Here is a 24,665-nt window from a genome sequence, read left to right as displayed (position 1 = left end):
AGAAATAATTACTGCTGGTGCTATCTCTTGACTCTAAACTAAAAATTCCCATATTCAAAATTAGGAATGAAATACCACACACTCATATTGAAAAACTCATGCTGCCACCTATAAACAAATATTCTCCCATAGTTCCACAATCGAGTCAAAGTACCAACACTTGACCAAATATCCTCCCAGAATTCCAATTTCTAATCATTACCCATAATGCCACACTCGAACCAAAGGCTCACCTCACGTCACTGACAGATGGCGGCATCAGGACACATTCCCAAATTCCACCCTCTGACCATTACCCGGAATTCCACACTCGGACCAAAAGACACAACGTCACGTCACAGAGAGATGTTTTCCCCCCAGGGAAATTCCAAGGATTCCATACTCTAATCATCATCCAGAGTTCCATATGCAAACCATTACCCATAATTCCACACTCGAACCAAAAGACATAACATGACGTCATCGAGAAGTGGGGTTAACAGACCACATCCCAGAATACTATACTATAGCCATTACCCAGAATTCCACACTCGAATCAAAGATATATCGTGACGTTGTAGAGAGATGTGTCTCCAGGAAATTCCAAGGATTCCATATTCTAACCATCACCCAGAATTCCATACTTAAGCCTTTACCCATAATGCTCCTCTGCAAACAAACAAAAAGAGGGCACTCATACAACTCATGCATCCACGATATAAATGACATCACAGATGTCCACTACAATAATGGCACGAAACTACATCTCAATGTCCTTCATTGAATGACCTCAATGAAGTCACGTATCTACTTCAACTCAATGACGTCGCTTATCGACTTCAGCTCAATGACGTCACTTCTCCTTATCTTATCTACATCTGGTTTAAAGTGACCAGTCATCTAATCATGCTATTCAATTACAATATTATTTCCAATCACAATTTTAAAGTCCTGCACATATTTGTTAGAATCTTTAATACACCTCGACATGAAAATCTCCAAGTTAATCTTTTGCTTGCTTATTCGTAAAACAGGAAACATTTAATGAAAAACAATGATAGTAACAATGTATTCTACGAATATCTACAAACAATGAAATATAATAAAACTTCTAATATGAAATATCTCATTAAAGACAAAGAACGATATAAAAATAAAATTTAACAAATATTGGGGATTTCTAAGAGGTCACAGTGGTCATTGTGAACTTAGAAATCAGAATCTGTTTTACTAATATATCTCATTCTGAAAACGGTACAATGGAGAATATTGAGTTATTTACTGTTGTTGTTGTGTTTCTTCTTTTTCAGGGCAAATCCAGACGGAATTCTTTATGGTGTATTCACTAAGGTTTGTTTGAGATTACGTATCTTCCATCTTTCGATACCCATTGAGTACTGGTTCTGAGACCTCTTTCTGACCAAACTCTGAACCATCACTGCCGCTCTTCCAGGTTGGATAACCATATTTTGAAAACGAAGTATATTCAGGATTCCATTCCACCATCTTTTCATACAGTTGTATTCCACTGATAGCTTCTGTGGTTCCGCCATACTCAGGAGGCAAATAAGAAGGAGGTATGTGTTGGTGTAAGGAGTTCCAGTCAGTTCCGTGAAAATTCATCTACAAACGAAAAAATAATATCGATTTACATTAAAAGTCAATCAGTACCATAGGGTAAAGAGCACTCATCAACTGTAAAGTGAAATGTGAGGTCTCATACGGAGTTGCAGAATTATTACTATTAATGTAGTTGTGTTTATATAGTTGTGTCACGTGAGTTATCAATTACACTAAAATGTAATAAAAATTACAATTGTATACTTCTTACTAGGCGGCTACTCCCCACTGGCGCCCAACCCCCCGAGTTCCGGACTGGTAGGCCAGTTCTCCTTGAATTCTGATGAATCGAATTTTGAAGACTCGACACTCTCAGGGTAGTTTCAAAACGTTTCAAAAAACGTCACATAAAAACGTGACATTAAAAGGCTTATCATTTTATATATATATAGGGTAGATAGAGTCAAACTGTACATGAATCACCAAATCCTACAATTGTCAATAACAGTTGCAATATCCTTCAGACCTACTCGAACAAAATGAATAAAGTAGCATAAAGATTGATGCATCTCTTTGCTCTACTCTTGGAAAAGGACGATAAGACTCTGATAAAATACGAATATCGATAAGACTTTTAACATGTGAATTGTCGCAACAAGTAGCATAACATTCAAGTTGATTTTAATGAAAAGAACATTCACGCAGTCCACCGGCTCCATAACGCACAAACAACCCAAGCCAAAACATATTATTGCTTTGGCTTGTTTGTTTCTTTATATAGCTAGAAGGTCTCAAGAACATAATGGATATTCGTAAATAATAAATTTGACGAAATTATTCGAGAACAGTCATTTCCAAGACATATTAATAATAACGGGAATCATATAAATTTAAACAGTGAAAGAAATTTAGAAGATAATTTTAATTATTATTTCCAACTGGCCAATGAAAATACTATAAAGAACTCTAATACCTCATCAGTAAATTGCACTCTTAAAAGAAATGAGAGTTCTTCCATGTACTTTCTTCCTACTGCTGAGGATGAAATAAAAAATATTTTAATGAGACTTCAAAAGTCTTCTGCTCCCGGCAATTAATGTCGGCGTTGTGCGAGTTTGCCAGAAATATTTAGTGACTATGACTGTAGTGTTATCGACAGCATTTAATGTAGTTATACAATTCTTAAAAAATAAAAAGATGCAGAAATTATCTTAAATATTATAGTGCGATAAAACAGGGAATAAATTAGTAAAATCATGGATTAGTAAAGGATTAGTAAATTATTGGAGAAAAAACTTCTACTTCTCCAAGAATCGGTCTGGATTAAGACAGAAACTAAGTAACGAGCACCTCCAGAAAGCTTGTGACAAAGTATCTCATGATAGTTTATTTTTAAAAAACTGGAGATTATAGGAATTGGAGAATCCTCAGTAAACATGAGCAACGGCTGCAGCAGTTTCGTACAGCTAAACTCCAGTGTCCCACAAGTTCTGTGCTTGGATCAGTACATACACACACACATACATCTTCAAGGCCAACTCTTCCTAATTGGGTTGTGGGGGCAAAAGCTGCAAGAGGTACTTTCAATGGTCACGATCCTCTGCCACCAAGCTCAGGTGTTCTGGTGGGATTCCCAAACGTGTCCACCCAAGGTTTTGGATATAATCTATCCAGCGAGTCCTTGGCCTTCCTCGTGGCCCCCCACCCTCTGGCTTGGCAAAGAGGGCCTGCTGAGGGAGCCTCTCTTGTGGCATTCTGACCAGGTGCCCGTACTAGCGTAATTGTGATCTCTCAGCACGGAAAAGCAGCGGTTGAGTATTGAGGGTTTCCCGAATTGCAGAGCTTCTGACTCTGTCGAGTTTTTGTCATCCCCGCAACCCCTCGAAGGAACCTCATTTCAGCCGCTTGGATTCGTGTCCGCATTCTTTCGGTCATTACCCAACTCTCATGACCATAGGTGAGGATGGGGACATAGACTGTATTGAAGACAGCCAGCTTTGCCTTCTGGCTTAACTCCCGCTTCAATACTACCGAACGGCCAAGCTCCAGCAATATTGAGCTTGCTAAGCCAATTCGAGTATCTAGCTCTACGTCCCATTTTCCATCATTCGTGAATATGGACCCAAGGTATTTAAACTTCTCCACCTGTCTCATTGGGACTCCACTTACATTTAGAGTGCACTGGGATGGTTGTCTTGAGATCACAAATGTTTCAGTTTTGGCCACACTGATCTTCATTCCGGCGTCTGCACAAACAGCTACAAACCTATCCAGGGTCCGCTGGAGGTCATCTGTGGAAGAGCTAAGCAGAACTAGGTCATCTGCAAAAAAGCAGACGTCCAATGCTACATTTTCCAATTCTGACACACTCACTGCCTCGGCTGTGTCTATCAACCCAGTCCATAAATATTATGAAAAGGAGAGTTGACAAAACACACCCTTGGTGGAGGCCAACGGAGACTGTGAAAGGTTCAGACTTTGTGCTGTTTACCCTGACACAAAACTCTGGGCATTCATACAGGGACTTGATGGCAGCTAATAGTTGACCATCCACTCCATACTCCTGTACTACTTGCCAAAGCTTATCCCGTGGAACCCGGTCATATGCCTTCTCCAAGTCCACAAAACATGTGTAGACATTCTTGGCATACTCCCAAGATTTCTCAAAGATTTGCCATAAAGTGAAGATTTGGTCAGTTGTGCTTCTACCAGGACGAAAGCCACATTGTTCTTCCTGGAACTTTGACTCAACTATGCTGCTGCACCGTCTTTCCAAGCACTTAGCATACACTTTCCCAGGCAGGCTGAGCAGAGAGATGCCGCGATAGTTACTGCAATCCTTCTGGTCTCCCTTCTTAAAGACTGGTATTATTATGCCTGTCTGCCATTGCTTTGGTGCTCGCCCAGATATCCAAGCAGCCTGACACACTCGAGTCAGCCAGAGAACACCGTCTCGATTTAAGGCTTTTAGCATTTCGGGCCGAATTTCATCATCGCTAGCAGCCTTGCCCGATTTTAGCGATTTTATTGCTAAATGGACCTCTTCTGCTGTGAGACTAGTCATTGCCCCGATCTGCACCTCTTGGATGTCCATAACTGCTGGGCTACCCGGGTTAAGAAGGCTCTCAAAGTATTGGCTCTCAAAGTATTCCATCCATCTGTGGAGGATATCCTTCTCGGTTGTTAAAAGTGCACCATCAGAGGCTTTAATTACCCTTGCTGTGCACGATTTCCTCCCTTGAAGGCGGCGGATGGTCTGCCAGAATAGTTTGTTTGCATTTGCATAGGATGAATCTAATCTTTCTCCAAAGGATTCCCAAGCCTTCTGCTTTGCTGTCTTTACTGCCTTAGCAGCAGCTTTTCGTGCCTCAGCATACCGCAAACGCATCTCAGGTGACCTGACTCTAAGCCAAGTTAGGTAGGACTCCTTTTTTTCCCGGACAGTTTTTTGGACTTCTTGGTTCCACCAAGGTGTCCTTTTCTCGCTGCCTGTTGCCACGCCGAGCCGCTTTCTGCCACACCATGAGAGTGCAGAGGTAGTGACAGCTGTTCTGAACAGCTTCCATTCCTCCTCAACATCTGCAGTATGCTTGGGAATCTCTTTGAACCTGGAGGAAATGTCACCTGCAAAATTCTTCCTCAGGGGCTCACTTTAATGAGTACGGGTGTGGCAAACCCGAGGTAGCTGATGCTGGACCATGAATTACTTCATGTAATATACATCTGTTATATTATCTGTAGACTGGTCCCTCCTCTTCCTCCCTTGATTCTTTCTTTCTTCTCTTCTTGCTCCTTCCCTCGAATGCTATTAGAGTATTCGAAGGGAATCTTTCCTATTTTTCTATGTCATTTCGTCTTGTGCTAACAGGACATTATCAAACACTGTAACATGATCAGGCCATTAAAAGATGTTTATACCGAATCGTCCGTCGCGCGGGTTACCAAGGGACGCGTTCGGGTTTTAGGCAGAGGGACCCGTTCGAAAAATATGTTACAGTCTCCCTTAGACACCACTCCTCAGCACTCTGCTAGAGGAAACTTCATCAATGGGCCCGCTACCCGTTTGGGGAGGTGTTTAGGGGCAGCGCAAAGAAATGGTTCTGCAAAAGGATGGAAACGCTTGGATCAGTATTATTTGTAATTCACATCAATGACTAGTGAAAACTACATCTACCAATAAAATAAGAATCTTCACATATGACACTGCATCGATTTTCACTGCAAATTGTATAAAATGAAATTCAAAATATGGTCGATACGGATCTGAAAATAGAGGTAAACTAATTTCATCTAAACAAATTTTCATGCTGAGAAAAAAACATTAAACTTTTTAAAACCAGAAATACTCCTATTAGAAAAATCAATTTTAATCCTTGTATTTCTGTATAAATAAAATTGTAAAAGTAATCTAAATTGTAAATGCATTCAGATACAAGAATATGAGTATTATAACTTATTTATGATTAAAATTTAACAGCAACTTAATCTCTAAACCACATATTATAGAAGTAAGCAACAGAGTAAGATTTCTACACTATGAGTATTCGTCTTAAAGAGATTCTTAACTGTGACAATGTTAAGAATATTATATTTCGCCTGGATGCAAACTGTTATACGGAGTACGGTATATTAAGCTGGGGAGGAATATATCACACCACACTGACAGAACTAATGTCTTTACAAAATAAATTAACACTAAGTATATTGTACCACAGTTAATATATTTACAGGATGCTGCTTTTCCTAAAGTCTGATAATCGGTACGTAAGCAGCAAAAGATACTTCTTCTGAAAAATGGCCTTGAAGTATATAATTTAAAAAGCGTAAAAATAAATAATACTCATATGTATACATATATAAAGAACAAAGAGAATGAATAAAAATATTAATAATGTAGATCACTAAGTAACAGAATGTTTTTGTATTTGTTAAATCTCATTTCATGCACTTATTCTAAAGCAAATTTTCCAAACAAATATTCTTATAGAAATATAACTACCTCGCATCAGATTTTTGTATGCATTCACGTTGGAATCGATTAATTTCGTATTAAGCGAGGTAAACCATCAAACGTTTTCGCATATTTGATGGTTTTTATTTGTTGTTGAGATTTTCCTCCTTTCGCTCCGAAAACTGCATCAATCTTACAGTGCAACAATGCAACAATCTTTCACCAAGCGTCCGATAGTGAGAATGGGCATTTTGGACCGTTATTCCGGTAGACATCTAATTAGGTACTAGAGGTCCCTTGACTTCACTTGACACTTCAGTTGATCCCACAGATGTTCAATATACATATCTGTCGATTAGATCTCCTTAACACGTGCTAGATTTTCTGTTTTCCTTGTGTCAGCTGTCTTCTCTGATTACCTCTTCATTAGATGAACGTTCTGTGGAACTATAGCCAAAAATAAATTTTATTGTCCTTTTCCCCACTTTGAAATGTCGCCAGATAATTCTTACTTGGAAATGGCTTCCAAATGAGATAATTATATCTTCTTGTTTGGTATTAAATGCAGTCCCTGACCTCTCCTTTCCTTGATCATTATTGCTCGAATATAACATTATAAATTTATTAATTAGCACTTTCTCCCTGGTTTTTAATTTTCCCATTCTTGATAATACCCACCCACGTGGAACTTTCCCTAGTTCCTTTGCAAGTTCGAATTTCCTTCCATTGCTGCTCCTATGTTCATTTCTTCTGACATTGGCTTTCCATCCGTAGCTGGATTTTCACTGTTCGTACCGGGTCCATCACGAAAAACGTGGTCGTGTTTTACAAGTGACACCCAAGCCGTTATGAAATCTCATTATGTTTAACCACCATGTTTATGTCCGGTTTAAGTCAGCAGAGAGTACAGTTTGGTAGGCTAAGTCCTAAATTTCCATTCCATTCTGTGTCGTTTATTACCTTGTGTTACGTACTCATGTTACGCACCATGGGAATATAGGATTGGACATTAGTTCAGAAGCGCTATATGTTTCTCCGCATTACCTAAACGCTATGAGGAGGTCTCCTCTAGGTTTTTTGTTGCTGAACCCTTAAGCAAACCATTTGCACACACTGTAATTATTATGAAGAAAATACATGAAAAATAAACACGAACATATGAAAAATGGTACTGCATTCGATCATTAACGGAAATGAGGTGACGCATTTCCTGCTTTGGTCAGATATTTTTAATTTAAAAAATTTCTGAGTTCTGCAGTTGTAGTTGCCCTCTTTGTTGTCGTTCGTGACTTCCAACTAAAGCGTTATAATCAGATTCCGCCATGAGTTTTGAACGGATACTGGTTGCAAGTATCGGTGAAGATAGTATAGTTAATTCAGTCAGCAAGTCTGTTAATTGAGTGTATTTTCTGGTTAGGTTGTCCGGAGAGTAGAAAGACCATGCCACTCCGGATGAAATGAGTTCAGATTGGCTAACTTAAAAATAAAAACCCACTCCTTGCCTGGGGGTACTGAATACAATTCTAATGAGAACGACGATCACTCACAGAGACGTTTCAGAAGATGCAAGAAAACAGTTGTCGCATTTCGAACAACGTATCGTTTCTCAAAGAACAGTTATAATTGATGAAAAATCCTGTCGTTGTATTTCTCTGTCGGCTTTTCGATTATTAAAAAAGACAAAGTATTTTTTAATATCAAATGAACCGCCATGAATATCTGATTTATTTGCTGCATCTTTGCAGTTATGTAATAAGTCGATCTGAATGGTTTCCACAAAAACTGAATTGATCATATTAAACTAGCCACAGACCACATTTCAAATCTACCATCCCTCAAAAATATTCATTTAACCCCTTAACATACAAAGACGTCTGTGATTTTGTTTATTGCACCAAAATTGATTTTGAATTTTGGTTTCACATATAAATGCAACCGAATATAGACGCTAGACAATCTTGTGCCTGTTTCCTTTCAGCCGGGAAAAGTTGCCAACGGCGTGTATCGGCTATTTCGTTTGCGTTTGCACACATTCATCATTCTTTTTCAAACAATGATGAATTTGATCTAGCAAATCACCCTCGCCCAAAAAGCGCCTAAACAAACTGCAGAAAAACGACCGCTTTTTGATTTTTAATTGATACGTTAAGGGGTTAATATTATATTTATTGTTTGGTTTGTGCACATTAAGCGCAATTCAATAACAATTCTCTCTCTCTTATTTCAAATATATCATCAATTTAAAAAATACTTACTCTCTGATTTAGTTTCGTACTGAACAGTGGTTTAATAACACATTTGTAAAAGGTTTCGAAGAGATCTGTGTTATTCACAATATGGAAACTCTTGTGACGAATAGGAAGACCATTCTACAAAAGAAATGCAATATGATTAGTGTCAGAAGAATCACCAACATTTATATTTTTCGTTAATAGTTATCATGACTCTTTAACGATACTTGTGACATAATGATTAGAAATATATACACGTTTACAGAAGAATAATATTTAATTTGCCAAATATTTCGGTCAGAATATTACAGAACATCTTCAATGGCTACACAGGAATAGTTTTAAAAAACAAGGTGGAAGACGAACAACTGGTCAATCACACATAGAACGAGCCGCGTGATATCATATCGCTAGATATTAGAAGAGTTAGCATTTTTAAAGTAAACATTTTAAAGAAGAAGTCCTGTTCTCATCCATATTCCTTCAACCATCCTTTTGGGTTAGATATATAGACGACATCTTTGTTGTGTGGCCTCACAACAGAGACTCCTTACCTTCCTTTTTAAGCAGTATCAATTCCTTATTAACCCTTTATAACGTTTACCATGGGGATTGAAAAAGACAACAAGTTATCATTTTTAGACATACAGGGTGTTCGGGATAAATTTGACAGTTTCGTAAGGAAAAAGAAAATCTTCTTTGTATCTATTAAATTTAATGAATTGACAAAAAACCATTACAGGCAGAGTTAATTACAATACTATCAACAAGATTTACTCAAAATAACCACCATTAGCATCGATCACAGCTTCAATTCTGCTTCGGAACCTCGAACAAGCTGATGCTACAGTCTCCCTGGGAAGGGCCGCAAAAACTGTTTTAATTTTATCCATTAACTGGGCTTTTGTATTACTGGAAGTGCGATTGGTGTCTTTTTCAACTGCGCCCCATACAAAATAATCCATGGGGTTAAGGTCTGGGGAGTTTGGAGGCCAAACATTTGGACTGGTGAAGTCGTAGAAATTTTCAGACAACCATTTTTGACTTTTCCCAGAGGTGTGGCAAGGGGCCGAATCCTGCTGCCATACATACGGCCTACCATTGGCTACCCTTGTTATCCAGGGCTTGACTACAGTTAGCAACTCCACGAACAAAGCCCGAATTCCAATGCCAGGGTTCTTCAACACCTGTTCCTGCAGATTTGCGAGGAATTCTGCTGTACGAACGCAATCAGATCGTCTGCTAGGGATCTTTCTTCTTGCTACATCCTCGTAGTCACCATTGCAAGTCTCTAGTTCATGCCTGATTGTTTTTACTGTATTCAGGGAGCATTGGGCAGCAGTCGTAATATCCTTATTTTGATGGCGGGCACGAATCATCATGATACAAGTTATTCTCTTCCATGATTCAGGTGGGTTCCAGCTATCCATCCTTTCTGACATCTTGTATATGAATGAAGAAGGGTCCAAACTTTTAAATGAAGAGAAGTGTGTGTTAATACATGTAACTTACGGAAAAATATAATTAATTATAAATATGTCAAATTTATCCCGAACACCCTGTACTTCTCATCCGGTCACCTTCAGGTATTCTTACATCAACAGTTTACAGAAAACCAACTTTCACAGGTCGTTATATTCTCAAAGAATCTGCTCATCACCCTTGTCAAAAAACAGGAATCAAAAAATGTTTAATCTGACGAGCTAAAACGAATTGTTCAACTTCTCGTTTATTACAGAAAGAACTCTCGACTAACAAACATCATATGAAACTGAATGGCTTCTCCGAAAAGAGTACACAACATCTTTTCGATTCTTACAATGCAACACAGAACAGCAAAGATTCAATACGTCGAGTTCCAATTCCTTACATTTCTGGGATTTCAGAACCAATTTCAAGAATTCTGAAGAAATATAATTAAACAGCCACTATTAACAAATTATCTACCCATTTTCCTTCATCTAAAGATAAACGCTCAACCCTGTCTCTACCTGGTGTGTATCAAGTTCCTTGTAACTGTAATCTTTCCTACTTTGGACAAACTGGACGTCTATAGAAAAAAGAATTCAAGAGCATCAATTCAACACAACAAACCTTAGAATCTGGATTACCTCAGCATGGATTAGAAACAAGCCACAACATCCTTTGGTCCAAGACTCTCCTCCTACACAGATGTCGCTACAACGTTGAACGTTTATTTAAAGAAAGTGTGGAGGCCTTACTTCAACGTCCTAACTTGAATCGTAATGACGGTATATCTATATCAAAAATTTGAGAAAGTTTAATTAGGATAACACATTAATTTGTTTTAATGTAAATTTCCTATATTAGTCTAATGTTATTTAAGATTGTTATATGAATTTCTGAATTAATACCTTTAATTATGACTTTAAAAATATTTACTCTTCTAATACTTAGCGATGTGACATCACGCAGCTCGTTCTATGTGTGAATGATAAATTGTTCGTATTCCACCTTATTTTTTAAAACTATTCCTATGTAGCCACTGAAGATGGTCTGTACTATTCAGACCGAAATATTTGGCAAATTAAACATTATTCTTGTGTAAGCGCGTATATATTTCTAATAGTTACCAAAATAACTATTCTCAGCTATAATTTTATCATTTTCGTTTTCTTTGAAATGAACTGTTCATTTCTTCTGAATTCTCACGTTTCTATATGCATGGGAAACGTTATTGAGCAAATAAAAAGGCACAATTAGTCAATTCAGTAACCAAGAACTTATCTTCCATTGCAAAACACCGACATATCACTTAAAAACCCTGAAGGAAATATCAACTTCCAATTGCTCATGGAGAACCTATTATACTGAACGAACTCTCAGAGTTCGGTCAGTATAAGAGGTTCTGTAATAGCATGTCCCAAAAAAAAAAAAAAACATAGCCTTAACTCGTATAAATTCAAGTGAAATCCACACATTCGTCCATCAATACACACTCACATGGCAAGCGAAATTTTTATTAAGTTAATCTTGATAGAGAAGTCTTCAAACTGGTACTGGATACAAGAAAGTATGTCAATTATTGGTTTGGCTACCGGTGAAGACTGGATTTCCCTTTAGTCTCAAAAAGTTTAGAAAGGATTAAAAGCACCACGCCTATTCCCTAAAGTGAATAAAAGGCCTAGATATGTACTCTAGATTTTGGGGAAAGGTTGAAAAGCAATTAGAGAGTCATCGGAAGGGAAAGAAGAATAAACAGCAACAGAAGAAACAAAAAAAAAATCATTGATTCAGGTAAGTATCACGTAGATAAAATGATGTAGGTAAAATCGATTATAATCAATTAAAATACTATATAATATAGTACGCGATTCAATCATAAAACATCATGAGTTTGATGGCTGAAAAATTATTTCGATTTTGTTTAGTGCTAAAATAATAATTTAAAAAATCAACGAATGTAATTGAAAACAGAAAAGAAAAGAAAAGAGATTGTGGTTTTGGTAGGAACTAATGATTTGTTTGTTGATAAATGCACTATGAGAAATTATATGAAAAGCTTGTTGAAAAAATTAAAGTAAGATATCTGTATAAGTGAATGTAAAAGTGAATATCTTAGGAATATTTGAAGATATGATAAAAATGAATTAAGAAGGACAATGATGGTGATGATTTGATATGTAGATTGTATGCATAAAGATTGGTTGCGAGTATTTGGATGTGTGTAGGGAGTGAGATTGATTTAAGAATGGACTTTTATGAGAGGACCTGCCTACACTTGAATATTGACAAGCAGAAAAGAAAATATTTGAATGAGTTTGGTATCAGAAGACTGAAAATATTATTAAATGGTATGAAATCTAACTCTCTGAGAAATGGTGAAAATCTGCACGAAAGAGAGTTAGATCTCATACCATTTAATAATATTTTCAGTCTTCTGATAGCAAACTCATTCAAATATTTTCTTTTCTGCTTGTCAATATTCAAGTGTAGGCAGGTCCTCTCATAAAAGTCCATTCTTAAATCAATCTCACTCCCCACACACACATCCAAATACTCGCAACCAATCTTTCTACATTCAATCTACGTATCAAATCATCAGCGTCATTGTCCTTAATTCATTTTTATCATATCTTCGAATATTCTTAAGATATTCACTTTTGCACTCTTCACTCTCACTTTTTTCAACAAGCTTTTCATATTATTTCTCATACTGTATTTATCAACAAACAAATCAACAGATGAAATGCAAGCGCTACCTGAAGTTGATGATGCACCACACTCACCAAACGTGGTAGACTGCTAACAAGGATTATATGCAAAAACAGTCATTGGTCAGCCTACACTTTGAATGCAGAGTTCCATAAATCTACTGGACCACGAATCCGCACAAATCTACTCAGAACCAAGGCTCACAACATGGATTTCAGTGGTTGGACCGAAATATGCAATTCCACATTACCTAAGCCATCATGCAGCGTTATCTTGAGTGGCGCATAGAGCGTGTATATTGCGATGTGGAGGCTTGGAAAGCTGTGTTATGGAGAGAAGAATCACGTTACACCTTCCACCAATCGGATGGATGGGTGTGGGTGTGGCGAAGTCCGATTATTGTATCTTAATAGAGTGCGTATCTCCAACTATGAAGTTCACGACTTTTCAACTCCGAGAGGTATGTGAACATTCTGGACAATAGAATGCTTTCTACTTTGTGACGTTGTCTATAGGGCGTTGTCTGCTCATTCTCTCTCTCTCTCTCTCTCTCTCTCTCTCTCTCTCTCTCTCTATCTATCTATCTATCTATCTATCTATCTATCTCAAACCATTTCATAAGGACGCTGTTGTAACTGCGCGGTTCATGGACATGATCGTCAACACACTTGATTGGCCTCCACAGATCCTTGATCTCAATGCAACTGAATATCTGTGGGATGAACGGGAGCATCGGGTGATGTCAAAGAACGTCCGCCCTATACGATCCAGGACCATAATACATGCCTAGAGGAAGAATGTTCCAAAATTTCCATTGATCGGCATCGTAGGCGTGTGGAAATTATGCTCTGTAGCACTGCTGCAATCATCATTGAAACATGAGGTTCTACATCTTATTAATTTGGGCGCAATGGCTAGTTGGTTCTCACATTATGTTGTTCCTCGACGTCTTTCCAAACAGTGTACTTAAATGAAACAGAACGGATAGAAGAAACAGAAAAGGAATAGAAAAACCTGATGTTTAACAATAAAATCTTTTATGTATAACAATAAAAATAGTTATACATAAAAGATAAAAAATAAATCTAGGGAAAAAAACTGAAAAGTATGGAAAAGAAAACAAAACAAGGATTTCTAATATGGAGTGATGAAATCAAGATAAAGAAACGAAAGTAAAAAGAACAGCATTCATTACGTCGCTTTTCTCAAAGAAACTAGAAGATGAAATGAAATATAACTGGAGGACGACAACAGTGAAGAGAAACAAAATATATTAGAAACAAAAGTTGGGATAAATATATTATTAAATTATAAAAATAAATATATAAACTACAACCATAAATGCATAAATTCACAGACATCAAAATTTTTCTCCCGATTTTGACAGTATAGGTGATAAACTGGTTTCTACAGAAGGGTAGAAATACCTGTTACACTCAACTAACGGATTTCGTTTCAGTGAATTTTTCTTAATCAATTCATCATATTATCACATGATATACCCATTTTTAATTTGAGTCGTTTACGGCATTTTCACAATCCGCGTAAAAACAGAACAACAACAAAAAAAAGTAAACAAAAAAACTCGTTATATTACAGTCTTGTCGTATTTCTTCTATGTCTTCATTACCTGAACTACCTGGAAAACAGACGTAGCTAAGCCGACCTGAAACCACTGTTTTAAGTGGCTTAAGGAAAAGTCCTTATAGTCATTAACCCAACGAAATCCGTTGATTGTACAAGGTTCAAACTTTAGACACCATTCAAGGCACAGTAATCCTGTTCGTATAAACATGGCTAGCGAATGATTGACTGGATCAATAGCACCTAAAAAATAACAACAAAATAACATATTACCGAAGATAATATAATATAATAATATGATTATGTAATTGACAGATAATGTACAAAATTACTGTGTAAAATTGGATTCAAACATTTTTGGATCGCTGGCAGTTATCTTGAATATAATCGCTTAATCTGTAATTGTCACAAAACGAGAAAGGTTATAAAACAGTTTACTTTTTTATTTTTTTATTAAATTTGTTTACTTTTTCTCTTGATCTCATATATAACATTATTAACGAAATTATCTCGTGATTTCCAATAATAAAGTGTCTGTGTACCTTATACGGTGTGAACGATCAGACGACCCTTTTCTACATCTTGATTTCATAACAAAAATATTTCTGTACAAACGATTAGGTTCCAGTTGCAACACAGACTAGCATTTCCTAATTAAAATTAACATTAAATAATTAAACTACCTCTCATTAGTCACGTTTAATAAATTACAGAAGCATTGTCATTTATTAAACTGCTCATCCTTCACAAGGATAAAACGGAGTGGTGTGTGTGATATATAGTAGCTGGTTCAGTTCAATGTGTACGATGGTTGTGCAGTTTGTTCTGCTTGCCGAAAGAAAACCAAGACGCTTTCAAGCAAATATTTCAGTATAATTCCAGAAGAGCAATTCTGATAAAAAAAAATATAAAAAATATTTGAAAATAAAGAGTTATGAGAAACAAAGTAGATCCCGAGTAATTCTGCCAAATAATCCACAGAATTTACACAGTATAATATAATTACTGTTTCGTATTTATGCTGTTCAATGCCTAAAAACATGCTATCATCATCATCATCATCATCATCAAATTCCTGACATGCAGCTTCAAGGCGTGTACAGGATATGATAGTACTACATGAAAAATTTACATCATTACTAACGTCCTATAAGTTTCCTCCAAATCAATCTGTTACTTGTCGAGACTCCAACATTATCAGATCTTATATTTCTATCTTGTAAGGCACTTTTTATTGTATCGATCCACCTATATCTTGGTCTTCCTCTGGGTCTTTTTCCTGCCAACCTGGCAGAGAACACTAATTTGCTAATCTCTACTCTGCCATTCTGTTTAAGTGACTATACCACCTGAGATTAGCTCTGCTAGCATACTATCAAATAATAAATCTTTGCATGTTCCAGAATGCATGGAGTCACGAGCTCGAAGATTGGATTAATGAACGTGCGCAATCATCCGACAGATCCGCCCTCATACAACCGTAAACTAGAAGATGCTGATCGTTCAAGGACGACCTGAATAGCACAGTTAAATCTCATCTCAGTTTCCAGATGTTCACTGTATTTTTGCTTTAGAAGTGAGTTCCAGTTAGTGGCTTCGAAAATGACATTCAAGGGTTGATTGTGAGTGAATATTTCTCTTGCCACAGGTCCTGTTATGTTACGCTTCGTAGCTGTTAAATTGCTCGAATTATTACAGGTAGAACTAGCATTTCGGTAGAGCGAACAAAATGAAAAATCAAGCATGTGCCAATCTGAAAGACACTACTTAACATCTTTCGTAGCAGTTTACATAGCTGAGAGAGAGAGAGAGAGAGAGAGAGATTATGTCTTAACTGACGAAAAAAGTCGTCAATTAAAGTTAAGACATAATCTGCTAGAGGCATTGAAGATATAACCTTTTATTTCAACTTGCGTACAATAATCATACCAAAATTTTGCTGAGATAATAAATAATTTTTAATTAAAATTCTTTTAATTTAAGCTTCATATTGTACAAACGTTTGAACAATCATATCTATAAATCTAAGAGCAGCAGCTTGTCCAGGTTACGATATACATACAGTTACAAAAAATTATGTAATGCATTATCATTATATAAACGCACATGTACATCTATATAATATACATATTATATATTATTATATTATTATAATATAATAATTTAATAAAATCACGGGAGACATTCTAATATGTACAGAAAAGGTTCATAACATTAATAAGGCCTTGGAACAAAATAAAAGAGAGTAGTTAAATAGCATTTAAATTTTTAAATTTTACACACGAAACTGTACCTTACACGTGAATCGTATTTTACATGAAGCGAAAGTAAGAAGTAGAAACTTACCCATGCGTGCAATAATTATTGTTTGTCCATCAGGTGCACGACATGGCATGACGGTAATGCAATTCGTCATGAACACAGAACGGACTTCATCAAGTCCGGATGCCTTGAAACACTCCGGGATGTTCGATCGTATCTTGTAATACAGTAGGATCGAGTCGAAGGCTCTCTGGACATCATACTTTCTCACACGTAGAAAAGCCAAAAGGAAATTGTTGTCAGTTCTTGAAACGAAGTCTTTCTGCTCTGTAAAAAATAAGGACTTGTGGTTAATGTATAAACCAAGTACTATTATTATTATTATTATTATTATATAGTCAGTGCATCGGTTACCACAAAAAAGGAAAAGAGAAAATAATACCCGTCCACCTCCCGTCGTAGTGCGACTCACCAACAGCCTAACAAAAACTACGCTTATAAAAGCTAGCAAGATTAAAAATCCAGTAGTAAAGGATCTGAAAGGAGACCACGACAACACCCCAATATACTTGTCTGAATACCTTACTCCACACTATCAGAAAATATTCTACCAAGCAAGGAAAGTAAAAACAGAAAACAATTACCAGTTTATATGGATAAGAGACAGCAAAATATTCCTTAGAAAGACACAAGACTCAAAACCAATCGAAATAAAATCCGTAGATGACCTCAACAGGCTGTCACATTGAAAGGAATATTGACAACTCGTAAAGAAGGACCAGCATCCCAACCAACATGGAAGCACACCATCAAGCAGACGTAATCACCCCGGAACATGATAATTGCCACATTCTGAAATCAATATCAGAATGGAAACAACTGACAATCCCCAAAAAAGGACTATCTATTCTCCACATCAACATCAGAAGCATTCAAAAATACTGGCTGACCCTGCAAGCTTATCTGAAGGAAGATATAGACGAAATAGACATTTTAATACTGACTGAAGTATCTACGACAAACGAAGAGGCATCCTCCTACCAAATGCCACACTTCCAACAACACAAACACTGCAGACAAACAAAACGAGGCGGTGGTATAATAATATTTACCAAACATAAACTAGAAGTAACAGAAATAAACTATAAATTAGAATACGCAGAAAACATATGCATCGAAATTAAAAACATCAAACAAGAAAACTCCGTGATATTAAACGCAATATACAGACCACCCAACTTAAGCACCACAAAATTCCTAGAAGAACTAAACAGATGGCTTTCAGCCACGAAAGTAGGCATCTCAAAATATTTGATAATAATAGGAGACATTAATATAAACATTAGGAACATAAATAACAACACAGAACAATACCTAGACCTATTATCGGCATACAACATAACCCCATCCATACAGTCGTATACACGAGAAGAGATAGTCGGAAACACAACAACCTCAACCTGCATTGATCATATAAATATAAGGGCCCCTCCAAACAGCCACACAGCAGCCGTCATAACATGCAAACTAGCAGACCATTATTTCACAGCATTGCAGTTACACACTGAACCAGAACCCATAAAAATCACTGAGACTACAAAACAGTATCATAGCATTGTAAACGAAGCAATAGTGAACGATGAAATCAGAAAAACAGACTGGATGCAGATAGCATCTTTAGACTCTGCTGAAGCTGTATATAATAATCTTAAACTTGCATTTAACAAAATATACAACAAAGCATTAACAAAAATAAAAATACGCCTCCAAACGAAACAAAATCCATGGATAACAGACAACATACTAACAGACATACAAAGAAAAGATGCCCTATGGAAACAACTTAAGAAGTCACCGAACAATATCGCTTTAAAAACTGAATACAAAAGAAAACGGAATCTCCTAACAACCCAGATTCGAACGGCAAAAAGAAACTATTACAGCAACAAATTAACAACAGCACAGAACGACATAAAGGAAACCTGGCACCTGATTAATGAAATGCTGGACAATATACACAGAACCACTGCCACAGAAACAATAAAACACAGCTTTGCCTGCGACCCCAAATCCCTCAAACAGTTGGCAAACAACTTTAATCAGCACTTCGTGAACTCTGTCCAAAAGCTACAAGAAACAACCTTTCCTCACACACACGAACATTCTCCACAAGGTCCACGAGCAACCCAGTCGATGTGGTTCCCCACAGTAACAAAAGAAGAACTATCACTGGCAATTCAACAAATTAATCCTAACAAAGGACCGGGGATAGACGGAATCAGACCAAAAGACATCAAGAAACACTCAACCGACCTACTCCCAGTTATACAAAAACTGTTAAATAAAATCTTCGAAACGGGACACATACCTGAAACACTGAAGACTGCACTAATCACACCCATACACAAACAGGGAAAAAGAAACATAATAAGTAATTACAGACCTATCGCCACGCTGCCTGTAATCAACCAAATCATGGAGCGCATTGTACATCAGAAACTCTCCACATACGTTGAAAAATTTCAAATCATACCCAAAACACAATATGGCTTTCAAAAAAATAAAGGAACAGCAACACTCCTGGAAGATTTCACAGATCTAATAAACTCTGCATTGGATAAAAACAGAATAACATTAGTGGTATTCATTGACCTAACAAAAGCATTTGACACACTAACACATAAAACCTTGTTAACGAAACTTACCCATATCGGAATTGGAGGTCGTCTACTCCAGTGGTTTAAAGCATACACGAAAAACAGAAAGCACATCACACGTATAGGATCAGCACACAGCAAAGAGGTACAAGTAACCTGTGGAGTACCGCAAGGAGCTGTCCTATCTCCCATTCTATTTAACATATACACACACGACATAAGCCAACTCCCCCTAAAAAGTAAAATCTTCCAGTATGCAGACGACACGGCCATAGTATCCATTCACAACTATGCAAATATCGCTTACAAAAATATGCAACACGACATCAATCAAATCACTAACTGGTTAACCGAAAACGGCATATATATAAACCCTGGAAAAACAAAGCTAATGATATTCAAAAACCCCCAAACCCTGCCCATAGAAACAAAATATCTCACTATCAAACATTCATCCTCCTATACACAAAGTGCAGAACCTAAAATCACAACCATCACACAGGTGAAAACAACACGCTACCTTGGACTTCACTTCGATGCAGATCAAAGTTGGAATAGCCATACAAACTACCTACATACCAAGCTTAGGATAATAGCAAGCAAACTATACAGATTAAAAGACATTGCCCCAACCCACATAAAAATACTAATCTATAAAGCATTATGTGAAAACATTTTAAGATATGCAATCACATCATACGCATTCTGCGCAGACTACAGACTTAACAGGCTACAATGGTTGCAAGATAAAATGATAAAACTGATATTCTGGGAACAACCCACTCTTATGCACGAAGCATGGACAAAACACAAAATATTTAAGGTGAAACAATTACGCCACTACACAGTCATGTTAAAACACTACTACAGTCCAACATATAGAGTAACCAGAACAACATATCAAATAACAAGACCACAGTCAATAAACTACATAACATATAAGTACAACAATCACCACGGCAAAGCCACCCGAAACTTCTACGTACCTGACATGATAAACAAACTGCCATTCGACAACAGAAACCTAGGAACATACAGAGAGCTGAAACAGGCACTATATAAATATTATAGTGAGAATGAAAATTAGAGCAATTCCTGTTTCTCTCTCCCCCACCACACACACACACACACACACACACACACACACACACACACACACACACACACACACACACACACACACACACACACACAAAAAAAAAAAAAAAAAACCTATGACAACCCCCCCTCTCCAAAAACTATCACTACAAGAACACAAAGCAACAAACACACCATGTCTAAATCCAACCCTATTTTCACAAAAAAAAAAAAAAAGTTAAACTGTAATAGCAGTCGAAGTCTTAAGCATGTACCAACAAACAGTAAAATCAACACCTGGCTTGTGACCACTATAGGAACACAACCATAAAACCATCACCCTCTGTCATCTATTATCTTCCTCAGATAAGCTCTGCTAAGCTTCGAGGAAGAAAATTACTAACTTGCAAGTATCTGTTATACACTTGTAATGCGTTATAAATATTATATACATATAATTACTACAGCAACTATGTATGCAATTCATCTGAGACATAAAAAAAAAAAAAAAAAAAAAAAAAAAAAATGTATATAATCCATATTGTAAATACTGTAAATATTATTATTGTATGTAACTTATACTGAGACATAATGAAATGTAAAAAAAAAAAGTATTATTATTACTATTGAATTGTGAGTGTACGCTGCATTACTGCATTGTATCGTGAATTGAGTGCACATTGATGCCAATCCATATTTAGCTAGTTTAAAAAAAAAATGTATACTCATATTTATAAAATGTACACTGCATTTTGTATATCAAATTTTCGTACTGTACAAAAAAGATAATATGTTTTTCATTGTGTGTGTGCAGATACTCTGTGTGATAGTAAACCTTATCACTTTCATTGTAAAAACAAAAACAAATAAGTCGTTTATAAAAAAAAAAAAAAAAATTATTATTATTATATTCTAAATTCAAAAATTCTGTATAAACCTTATTTTAAATATTGTAAATATTATTATTGTATGTAATTTATACTGAGACATAATAAAATGTTAAAAAAAAAAAAAAAAAAAAAAAAAAAATTATTATTATTATTATTATTATTATTATTATTATCTGAGACCTCCCTGGAGTCAAAGACTCATCGAGGGAGGCTGTAAATTATCCAACCCGGCTATCATACCTTCCCTTGAAATCATTCACACTAAATGCACTTACGACCCCAAAAGGCAAATTATTCCACTCACTCACTGCTCTCTTCGAGAAAAACCTAGCTCAGACCCCTTTCTTGACAGAGAACAACCTTAACTTCTATCGATGCCCCGTGTTCTCTCCCCGCCTTCCATGTAACGAAAATTTCATCGTTTAAAATGCTATAAAGCCCACTGAAAAGTTTATAGACCTCTATCATATCACCCCTCTTTCTCCTGTTAACCAGAGTCTGCAATAAGTTTTGATGAGTTAACTGGTCTCGTACAAAAGTAGTAGGTTTTTTACCTCCAAAAAACAGACAAACCGTCAAGAAAAACACAAGCAATTAGCAGATATAGTACGCTACCCTCATAGCATGAACTCCTTCTGCCCAGATTCCCAGATTCCAAACAATCCTAATCAGCAATTGGAAAAATAGAGAGAGAGAGAAACGAACACCTCCATCAAATTCTCGTCCGTCCAAGAAGAGTTGAGTCCCCTCGTTAGAGGTTACAAGCAATTAATGCAGCCAGCATGCCATTCCTTTGATCTATCCGCCAAGGACAAGTATTTTATATCTGTACTTGTGTGTTCACGAGACTGATTTTCCTTTTTAGGGATGAAACATCCAAATTTCCGGGAGGAAAAAACACCCGCGTATGATACCAGCTGCCTCCCTTTCTGATTGTAAAGCCGTAATAAAGATTTTTAAGTGATGGACGAGATTCAAACCGAGCTCTTTCCAACCAAAGAACCCCATACAAACAAATTGAGCTACGTAACTTCTGAAGAACGAATATGAATCTATATGGCGATTAAGTTACACCAATGCCAGTGGTGGCCGGTGAAAATTTTAAGTGGGGGGTGCTGCATATACAAAAGAAGAAAAATAATCGATTTTATCCTAATTAGTAACCAATTTGTTAATACGTAAATTGACATATTCAAATATTTGCTTTATTAAAAATATTGTTTGAAAATAAGATCCATACTTCTATTTTTCCACAGAAATAAAGTGCGCAAGCGTATAATTTATCTGCAGCGACATTTCTCAACGAGCTTACGTGCAGTGATAAGTGCAAAAGAGTATCGGCGAGTCTATCAGCAAATAACCAAGCACGATAATTCCGAAAATGCGTTAGATCGCAGTGCATTTGTTTCGTAATCTAGAGCGTTCGTCGAATAAATCCAATTATTAACTATTCAGTCAATGTCGAAACATAAGCTGTAACCTTTAACATGTTGTATTGCATTTATATAATATTGTATTCATTGTTATTATTTATAAACACAAACAAAATTTATTTTTTCGTTTTTTCCTTGGGGATGCTGCAGTGTCGCAGTGCTTATGTAAAAGCCGCCAATGACCAATGCTAAACAAAATTATAATTTAACCACCGAAACGGATATTCGAGTATTAAAATGTCTGTTTCAGTGTTTAAATCGTAATTTTGCAATGTTCCAAATGATGAACACATCTGAGAGATAAAAAAGTAACATGGGACCTAACATTGAGACAAAAAGAAGCAAGAATGAATCACCTAATAAATATGCTTGCATAGCAATCTACCTGAAGGAAAACATTTTGATAAAATTACTCACTTGCCAACATGTCCTTGAGCTTGTTGATTTGTTTGTCTCTTGTCCTTGGATTCTCCTTAAGTTCGTCAGCAGCTTTTTCCATATCAGAAAGTGTGATCTTGGGATCGTCACATGCCCGAATAGATCTGCTTGCTTTCCCGCATGATATTGAAGCCTCAGAACTCATGGCGCGGCTACTCAACAAAAATAATCAGAATTGCTTTATCAGATGGGATGTATATAAAAATGAAATCATACGAAGTAAAGATGTTTTTATTGGTATATTCTAAATGACCGTCAACATGCGAAGATCCAAAGCTTGAGAAATGTGACTTTGGAAGGCATTGCAATCGTCGCTCCTGTTTATTATTATCTGAGACCTCCAGTGAGTCAAGGACTCATAGAGAGAGGCGGTAATTTACCCATCCCAGCTATCATACCTTCCCTTAAATTCATTTCCACTAGATGCACTCACTATCTCCTAAAGGCAAAGTATTCCACTCACTTACTGCTCTCTTGGAGAAAAACTTAGCTCTTATTCCTTTCTTTACTGAGAAAAACCTTAACTTCCATGGATGCCCCCGTGTTTTCTCCCCGCCTTCCATATAACGAACCATTTCATCATTTAAAATGCTATAAAACCCACTCAAAAGTTTATAGACCTCTATCATATCACCTTTCTTTCTCCTGTTAACCAGAGTCTGCAATCCACATACTCGAAATCTGTCCTCATAATCCAAATCCCATAATCCACATATAGTCTTTGTAACTCTTCTTTGCACCCTTTGAACCCGGGAGACCAAATCTGTGCACAATAATCCAAGTGTGGTCTTATCAAAGCTAGCTTTATAAAGAGGCAAAATTACTTCCTTATCCTTACATGTCAAGGTTCGCTTCAGCATAGAAATTATCCTCTGAGTTGTATTTGCAACTTTTGCAATGTGACCTTTGAATTTTAAATACTTATTCAATACACCAAGATCCCTTGCCTCTTCAGTTTCTTGTAGCATAACCCCGCTAATATAATATGCCGCTGGAACTCTAATCACGCCAAAGTGCATAACTTTACACTCACTAACAGATAGCCATTTTCGTTTGTCCAGATTTCCAGTCAATTCAAATCATTTTGTAATTGTTGAATATCAGTAGCATCCCTGATTTCCCTGCCTATCTTCGCATCATCAGCAAACAATTAAAAATCTGATGATAGACCCTGCGTGATCTCTTTAATGTATAGATTGAACAATAATGGCCCGAGGACTGATCCTGAGATACACCACTGGTTACCTTACATCTGGCAGATTCACACCCACTGTATACCACTTTTTGATATTTGTCTGTCAACCATCCCCTGATCCAAGTCAATAGATTATGTTCCAATCCCATGTTCTCCAGTTTACGCAACAGCCTGTCGTGTGGTATCTTATTAAATGTCTTAGAAAAATCCAACATTATCATAGTGTATCCAT

General features: G+C 36.6%; 1 protein-coding gene across 1 annotated transcript; it reads right to left on the bottom strand.

The window, feature by feature from the left end:
- Positions 1-1,341: 1,341 nt before the first annotated feature.
- Positions 1,342-23,383, bottom strand: LOC150106964 (alpha-tocopherol transfer protein-like). The gene is made up of 4 exons (XM_090393519.1): positions 23,218-23,383; positions 16,828-17,070; positions 14,528-14,724; positions 1,342-1,602 (listed from the first exon to the last, which is right to left on the bottom strand). Exons 1-4 carry the CDS (start codon positions 23,381-23,383, stop codon positions 1,342-1,344), a joined length of 867 nt encoding a protein of 288 aa, XP_090249645.1.
- Positions 23,384-24,665: the final 1,282 nt, after the last annotated feature.

Source organism: Typopeltis vanoorti, chromosome 5 (genome assembly GCF_054136105.1).
Source record: "Typopeltis vanoorti isolate ZY-2024b chromosome 5, IOZ_Tvanoo_1.0, whole genome shotgun sequence".
Classification (NCBI taxonomy): domain Eukaryota; kingdom Metazoa; phylum Arthropoda; class Arachnida; order Uropygi; family Thelyphonidae; genus Typopeltis; species Typopeltis vanoorti.
Note: the sequence above shows the minus strand (reverse complement) of the source record. Positions and strands in the feature narration are given on the sequence as shown.